This window comes from Salvia splendens, chromosome 15 (assembly GCF_004379255.2).
Source record: "Salvia splendens isolate huo1 chromosome 15, SspV2, whole genome shotgun sequence".
In the NCBI taxonomy this organism is placed as follows: Eukaryota; Viridiplantae; Streptophyta; class Magnoliopsida; order Lamiales; family Lamiaceae; genus Salvia; species Salvia splendens.
Genome location: NC_056046.1, coordinates 15,296,723 through 15,304,122, shown reverse-complemented (window position 1 = coordinate 15,304,122; position 7,400 = coordinate 15,296,723). Strand labels below are relative to the sequence as shown.

The following is a 7,400-nucleotide window of genomic DNA, read 5'->3' as shown; positions in this document are numbered from 1 at the left end:
AGGATTTGATTTGCTGCCGATTTCATTCACCCAAATATAGAGTAAATAATTCATAATATTACTTTGCAATTGAGTGAATGATACGGGAGCTGACTTGAATCTTAACCTTTCTGTTCTTGGACTGAAGGGAGCTCCCTTTAATTAATTTATTATTTCTTTCATGTATAATTATCTCCATATACATCTTTTTTTTTAATCTCCTCTTTGTTTTTCTTGTTAATTACTCCTTCCCTCCTATAGGCGTTCAAGTGTGCTACTTATTTAACAATTTAAAACTTTATTTATTAATTTATTTCAGATGGCATGTTGATTTTTTTTAAGATTGCATGTTGTTAACAACTCGATCAATCTATACAAACATATCGGTCTCATGTGCACGCACGAGCATGATGAGCTCAAAGAAGCAGGAGAGGATAGTGATATGGTGGCGGCATAGTTTAAATATGCAGTATGAGTTATTTATCAATTAATATCTTATTTTATAAAAAGTAATTGAATTTATTTGTTAAATTAATTAAATACTCACTCCGTTTCACCATAGTTGAGGTAAAATTTTTCGGCACGGAGTTTAAGAAAGAGACGTTGAGTGTGTTGAATAAATAGATAAAATAAGTAAGAGAGAGAAAAAGATGGAGATAATAAAGTAGAAAGTGAATAAAGTAGAGAGAAAAAAGTAAGAGAGAGTAAAGTAAGGAAGAGAAAATAATTACTATATATGGAAATGACTCAACTATGAAGAAACTCCCGAAATGGAAAAATGACTCAACTATGAAGAAACGGAGGGAATATAATGCAACAACAAAAAAACTGAAATCAACGCAAAATTTTACTCCCTTCGTCCTACAAAAATAGATTAGTTACACCATTTTAGGCCGTCCCTCAAAATTAAACCAAGTTTAAGTATGAAAATCTTTTAATTAATTACACATTACTAATAATATGGACCCCATCATGAGACTGAGAGTATAATAATTTAGATCAAAATTATAAAATGATGGTCTGCTTAAAAAATTGACTTTAATCTATCATTAAAACTATACTACTAAGGTGCGTGTATTGCGCTTGTGTGTGAGAGAGAGAGGACAGAAATTTTTCAATGGATGTAGCAACTTTGAACATAAAGCAACTAAAATCGTGTAAATATGATTTTTTTGAAAAGCGTGTTTAAGTATGAATTAAATTCTGAAAAAATGATTCCTCCAACACGACTAAAGGTTGGAAAAAAGACGACTTTACTGCGAAGATAAGGTAGGAGGAGTATAAGAACTAAGAAGAGGAGAAACAAACACACTATCATAGAAAAGAAAACAGAGAAAACTGGTGTTGAGTAGGCAAATCAAAATGGAAAGCAAAAGGCTGGAAATCTTTGAAGTTGGTCCCTGCAAAGATGGATTCGAGATGGGGTTTCTTATAGGCCAAAGATTCTCCACCATGATCAAAAGCAGGCTTCAAAATGATTTAATTCTGCAGAAGCAGATGCTCCCATTTGCTCAATCTCCACATTCCATTCCACTCCTCACATCCCTCTCTCAAACCAACATGAACAAATTCCCCATCTACTGGGACGAGCTCCGAGGAACTGCTCATGGAAGCGGTGCCTCGTTCCTCGAGGTATATGTCTATTATGCCTTTCTTGAATCTTGATGGAATGCTAATGAATGATGGAACAGATAATGCTGGTGAATATCCGGAAAGAGATACTCCCGTTTATCCCTAAGGCGGATGACACGAATGATGACTGCAGCGACATCCTCGTTGTTGGTGAATCCGTGGCTGTGGCAGCCCACAACGAGGATGCAAACGTGGCGATGGTTGGACATACGTATGCATTTTGAATATGGATGTGATTGTGAAATGTTTTTTTGAGTTGAGTGATGAAACTCGCCTTTTTTGTCAATCTTGCTGCAGTTACTTGGTTAAGGGGAGTCTGAGAAATGGAGTGTCCTTCACTGCTTATACGTATGCAGGCGAGCTCCCGAGCTGTGCCTTCGGTTTCAACAGTCATGGACTGGTATGTGTTATAAGCAAAATGCAGAGAACTTGAGAGAAATGCAATCTTAGTTTCAACTAAAAGAAAAATGCAGTGTTCTGTTTGCTAAGGATCCCTAGTTTATTGCAGGCGTTTACGCTGAATTCAGTTCCGCCTATGAGGCATGAGATTGCAGCAGGAAGGGTCGGACGGAACTTCATCTCAAGGGACTTGCTCGAAGCTCAAAACATAGATGATGCCGTTGCAGTAAGCGAAGCTTTATAGTATAATGCAAATGTTCAAGATTTTCCTCATTCTGATTGAATGAGTTGTGTGGCTTCAGAGGATTTGTTCATCAGAAGCCTCTGTAGGGCATAGCTACAATTTGATCGATGTCAACACACGAAGGATTTTGAACGTAGAAACAGCATCAAGAAATCGCTGCTCGTTTCATGAAGTAGGAGCAGTGCCATTCTTCCATGCCAACATGTACCTTCACCTTAAAGTGCAGCAGGCAGGTTGCATACAAACACATTTTTCTTCACAAGACTATCTTTTTTTTAAAACTTTTTCGACTTTTGATTGTGAAGGAACAAGATGAGAATTCACTGAGCAGACAAAAGAGAGCCACTGTGCTGCCAACGGCATCAAGAAGCGACTTTATGTCACTTCTTGGAGACAACAACAACAACGAAAAGTATCCTATCTACATGACAGGTATGAATAAACAAGAATTCAAGTCTCAACAATTTAGAAAGAATAAATTGTAGTAGTACCTTTTTTGGTATTTCAGGTCCATTGCTTCACACCCTATGCACAGCTGTGGTGGATTTGGATGGAAAAACTCTTTCGATTATAGAAGGGAACCCGAAGGAAAGAGAAGCCTCGTTTGTCTTCCCGATATCATGATCAGGCGATGGAGGCTACTTCTCCCTTGGACATCTATGTCTTCCATATTCAGATTCGGTATGGTATCACTTTACACAATTCATCATACTTTTAATACTAATAGATTAAACTAATACTGCATTAGATTGATGAATTTATGATCCATTTCCAGTATAAAATAAACATTTAAAATATAAAGAAGTTCTCAATCTTTTAGAAAGTAATACTTTTTCAGTGCCAAACTATCAGTAATTTGAGTAATCAGAAATTTAACTACTTGCAGGAACAATATATCATTCATCTCTTGAGCGGTAGATCAGAGCTTCTTGACGTGAGCTTGACTTTTGACCCCCCTGATCTTGCTTCAGACAGCTCCTTTAACTCGGAGAGAAGCTTCAGTGGCATCTCTGAGGCCTGTGCCGGACATTGGGAACTCCTCCTCAACGAAGAAGCTGTTACACGATCTTTATTAATCAGCTTACTTGTACTATTTGACATTGCTTGAGCCATATGTTCCTCAAATTTTGCCTGTAACCTCGATGGAGTCGAGGCTCTTGTCCTATCAGAGGACTTGTTTTTTTTCTTAAACTCCTCTATCCTCAACATTTTCTCAAAATGGTTTTCTAGGAGTTTCTGTCCTTGCGGTTTCAAGCTGCGTTTGCTTGTTCTTTCCACCTCAAAACAGGTAGACTGACTACTCGAGGAGCCATCACCATCGTCTTCTTCTAGACGAGCACTAGGCATTGACTCCACTGAAGTTTTCTGATGTTGCTGCTTCACCTTCATCCGTTCATCAAGCCGCGCTTGAGCTATACGAAGCATCAACTGATCATGATTGTCTCTCTCACCCAAATATGTATCAGATTTCTGCCTCTGATCATGAAGTTCCTTTTCACAGTCCCTCACTCCCCATGCTAACTCATCGCAAAGCTCTTCCAAGAAACCACGCGACGTCCTTTCTTTCTCCAGTTCTTTAGAAATTCTAGCTACAGAGCGTTTCACCTCATAAAGCTCCTGAGCCAACTCTCTTTGTAAGCTCTCCGAGTGGTTCCTCAACTCCCTCTCTTGCTCAAGTTCGTTTCGTGTGGACTGAACTTTAGCCTTGTTTGTTTTAAGTAGTGTACCTCCAGTAAGACGTTCCATAGGTTCACGCTGCTTCTCTCTCGACAACTCCTTTGCTTGAAAACAAGCATGATCCAACTCTTTCTTCAACGCCTTGATAAGAGACACGTTGGAGGCATGCTGCTCCTCCAGGATCCAGACACGGTTCAAAACTTTGAGCAGTTTCGTCGATGTTTTTGACCTATAAGATAACTCACCGTTTAATTCGACTGAGCTGGAAGGGGTAGCAGGGTAACATGGTGCAATCTGCAACAGAAAAATAATTAGTAAAACTACTTCAATAATCAGATGTATCACAAATCATTTAACAAGCCATTATCTACATATCTATTGCAGCCTGTTTGTATTTTTACTAGTGTTATAAAAAACTTTAAACAAAGCACTAAAGAATTTTGATTACATATCTGAAATGAATAATTAGAGTTTTAGATAAGCTCATAACAGTAATGAAATGTATTAAGTTTCAGAATCAACTTCAAATCTAAAGGTACAAAAGAAAAAGATGGTTTTTTAACCTCCATTGAACTGCTACAGATAGAAGGTGACACAGTTTGTGTAGCATGGTTACTCGTTTCAATTGAGCGATGATGCTGCATTAGTAAGTCAGCGACACGCCTCCTTAAATTACTCGAACTCTCTGGCTGGATGTTAAGAAAGAATCAGTTACCATGAATACCGTTTGATAAGGAAGATGAGATAAGGTAAAATATGATAAGAACACATTTTGTTATCATTCAACTCCAAGATAGAGGAGTTATCTATCCTAGCAAACGGACTCGATCACCATCAAACCAAGAGATATATTCAAATGCAACACCACATCATTAGTATTGTAATATGTGGTTAAAAGTGGATTTGTTTCATAAATGGTTATCAAACTATGACATTGGTATCAAATTAGTTATTAAACCATAATTTGTTTCAAAATAAATAGTACTACTAAACTTATACTTTATATCATTTGAGGATTCAATTCAATTTTTGAATCATTTTTATTATAAATGGCAACCAAAATGTCACATAAGTCCTAACTATTTTTATTTAAATTAAACTTATTAAATAATTTGGACAAATCTTGGGAAAAATTATTATAGCTTTTCTTTTTGTCTTAATACTTTGCCATAAGAATGGGTAAAATATTGTCTATAGACTCAGCGTCAGTCGCTCAACCCTATATTGTTTAACCTTTTTTTCATTATCAGCTGCTTGATTTCATGGAATGAGAAAATGATGGTGGTGACAGGTTTATTAGATCCCAAATAAAACTGTAAATGCAATATAGAAAAAGGAAAAATGGTGATTCATCTAACCCCAAGAAATATGAAATCATAGCAGAATATAAAAAAAGAATACAAAAATTAGTTGGTTGGGGAATAGAAAACAAAGTAATATTTGGTTGGTTTGGAAATGGAGTAGAAAACAAAGAGATTTAAAATAAAATAATTAAGAAAACTAAACTAAAGTTTAAATGAAAATTTCGTAATATTTATTTAAAAATAAATTAAAATTTAGTATCTGATTCAATATTATATGGAGTACTAATTATTTATGAAATTAATTCCATAAAATGTAAAATTAAATTAAAAGATAGACTTACTTCAAGGACTAATTAAAATGGCAAAAGAAAACTAATGAGACAAAACAAGCAATCACATTGACTAGTCAAAGAGTAGATATTATTGCATGCACCTTTTAAAGTAAAAAGTTAATTAGATCTTTAATGCACATAATACCTAGCAAAAAACTCTTATCAAACTATCAAACACACAACATAAACAAAATCACCTCACAAATCTTATACTGAGCAAAATCAGAAAAAATGAAAAAAAATCCACAATAATTAAAAATGAATGCATGCAATGGGCATCTGTAATTCTTCTTGTTTTTTACCAGTTTACAAGAAGTAGACGGTGGCGGAGGGCGGCGCGGCGGCTTGTATTGATGGAAATCCCAGAGAGCAGCCGCAAGTTTTCTCGAAGAAATGAGCCCAACATTGTGATCCAATTGATTCGCATTGGCTCTCCAAAACGAAGCTGCAGGAGTCGAGTTTCCTTCTTTCTTCCCAACTCTCCACAACTTTTCCCACTTAATTTCTGCATTTTCTTCTTCACTCTCCATCTCTTTTGTTTAAAGGGGAATGAATGGTATGTTTGGTGGGGATTAAAAAGCACACACACTCATTCAATCATTAATCATTTCCTAGTCTACACCGTTCACAACTAGGCAATGGACCATAGGTAGTTGTGGCATTTTCAGTTATTTTTATTTTCATCTGCTTAATTAAATCAATTTATTGATAATCAATTCCATGCCCCCCATACATATGCTCAATTCCGTAGTTAAAGTCTCATTGCCCACCAACTTAATTTTAAAACTTCATTCAATGTCATTATAAAAAGACAATTTTTGGATGATTATTTTAAATGAGAACCATTATATTAAAAAGAAAAAATTACCAATAATAGACTATTTAAAATTTATGGGATAAATCAAACTGAAAGAATGTTTATTTTATAGGAGGAAGTAATATGTTAGTAATTTTAGTATTTTTCAGATTAAAAAACAATAACATTTACCAGTAGTTATTTTTGTTTTCATTTTGGTAAGTAAGTGTTTACAGTCATTTTTTCTTTTTAATTCTCATCTCTCTCTAACCTATTTTGTTGTCGTTGAAGTATTTGCATCCTCCTCAAATTAAGTCCAACGCCATCAGTCCACAGTCTTCGCAACAATGCTAGGCTCTATTTGGCCTTAAACAAACATAAGCTAAACAATAACCCATAATATAATTATTGAAGATTCTTTTTAGTAGTTATATGTGAAGGCTAAAACAATGATAGAATTGATTCGATACCTGAAGCTAATACCGGTTTAAAAATATATGCACTTCTTTGGCGTTCATTTAATCATTTTAATTTCATATAAATATGATTAGTGCCATTATAATAAGTCAATAAGAGTTTTAACCTTGCATACAAGAGATCGTTTGTACAAAAACAAAAGTAGGAAATGGCCCTTTCATCCTATTTGAAATGTCTCATAACCAATTAAAAAAGAAAATTTGTGAGGTTTTAATGATTCTGTCTTGGGTTATAATCAAAATAACTTTCTCTTATAAATAATCACGCTTAAAAGAAATTAGATATATCTTTAATGAGTCATCGGGACAAATATTTTAGACTTATTGCTCAGTAACAAATCATTTGCTACATTTTAATTCATTGGTCATAATCATAATAATATATGGAGTAATTCATTATGTAAAATATTAAGTTCTCAATTTTATATTCTGGGTTAATATAAGTCAAAGATCACGAATTCGAATTTGAGTGCATCTTAGCGCCGATTTTAATACTTCATAAATAATTTTAAGAAAACATTATAGGTGTGTTAAAGGGCAATAATTATTGTGTTCCTAATC

At 34.7% G+C, this 7,400-nt stretch overlaps 2 protein-coding genes across 3 annotated transcripts; one reads left to right on the top strand and one right to left on the bottom strand.

Annotated features, from left to right (window-relative positions):
• Window positions 1-1,139: 1,139 nt before the first annotated feature.
• LOC121767181 lies at window positions 1,140-3,282 on the top strand. Of its 2 annotated transcripts, XM_042163395.1 has the most exons (8): window positions 1,146-1,611; window positions 1,671-1,822; window positions 1,909-2,011; window positions 2,120-2,236; window positions 2,313-2,483; window positions 2,560-2,686; window positions 2,763-2,935; window positions 3,141-3,282. In XM_042163395.1, exons 1-7 carry the CDS (start codon window positions 1,342-1,344, stop codon window positions 2,876-2,878), a joined length of 1,056 nt encoding a protein of 351 aa, XP_042019329.1. In that variant the 5' UTR covers window positions 1,146-1,341; the 3' UTR covers window positions 2,879-2,935; window positions 3,141-3,282. The 2 variants fall into 2 exon arrangements, with proteins under 2 accessions (XP_042019330.1, XP_042019329.1); XM_042163396.1 differs by lacking the exons at window positions 2,763-2,935; window positions 3,141-3,282 and having other exon boundaries at window positions 1,140-1,611; window positions 2,313-2,487; window positions 2,560-2,684.
• On the bottom strand, window positions 3,155-6,097 carry LOC121766746 (uncharacterized protein At5g41620-like). Its single transcript, XM_042163002.1, has 3 exons — window positions 5,870-6,097; window positions 4,495-4,620; window positions 3,155-4,225 (listed from the first exon to the last, which is right to left on the bottom strand). Exons 1-3 carry the CDS (start codon window positions 6,095-6,097, stop codon window positions 3,155-3,157), a joined length of 1,425 nt encoding a protein of 474 aa, XP_042018936.1.
• Window positions 6,098-7,400: the final 1,303 nt, after the last annotated feature.

What these genes read in the sequence shown, in the direction of transcription:
- LOC121767181 (XM_042163395.1), top strand. Translation starts at nt 1,342, where the DNA reads ATGGAAAGCAAAAGGCTGGAAATCTTTGAAGTTGGTCCCTGCAAAGAT. An exon ending in GCGGTGCCTCGTTCCTCGAG is followed by an intron (nt 1,612 to 1,670) that starts GTATATGTCTAT and finishes ATGATGGAACAG; the next exon opens with ATAATGCTGGTGAATATCCG. An exon ending in ACATAGATGATGCCGTTGCA is followed by an intron (nt 2,237 to 2,312) that starts GTAAGCGAAGCT and finishes GTGTGGCTTCAG; the next exon opens with AGGATTTGTTCATCAGAAGC.
- LOC121766746 (XM_042163002.1), bottom strand. Translation starts at nt 6,097, where the DNA reads ATGGAGAGTGAAGAAGAAAATGCAGAAATTAAGTGGGAAAAGTTGTGG. An exon ending in CGTCTACTTCTTGTAAACTG is followed by an intron (nt 4,621 to 5,869) that starts GTAAAAAACAAG and finishes CTTAACATCCAG; the next exon opens with CCAGAGAGTTCGAGTAATTT. An exon ending in TCTGTAGCAGTTCAATGGAG is followed by an intron (nt 4,226 to 4,494) that starts GTTAAAAAACCA and finishes TTTCTGTTGCAG; the next exon opens with ATTGCACCATGTTACCCTGC.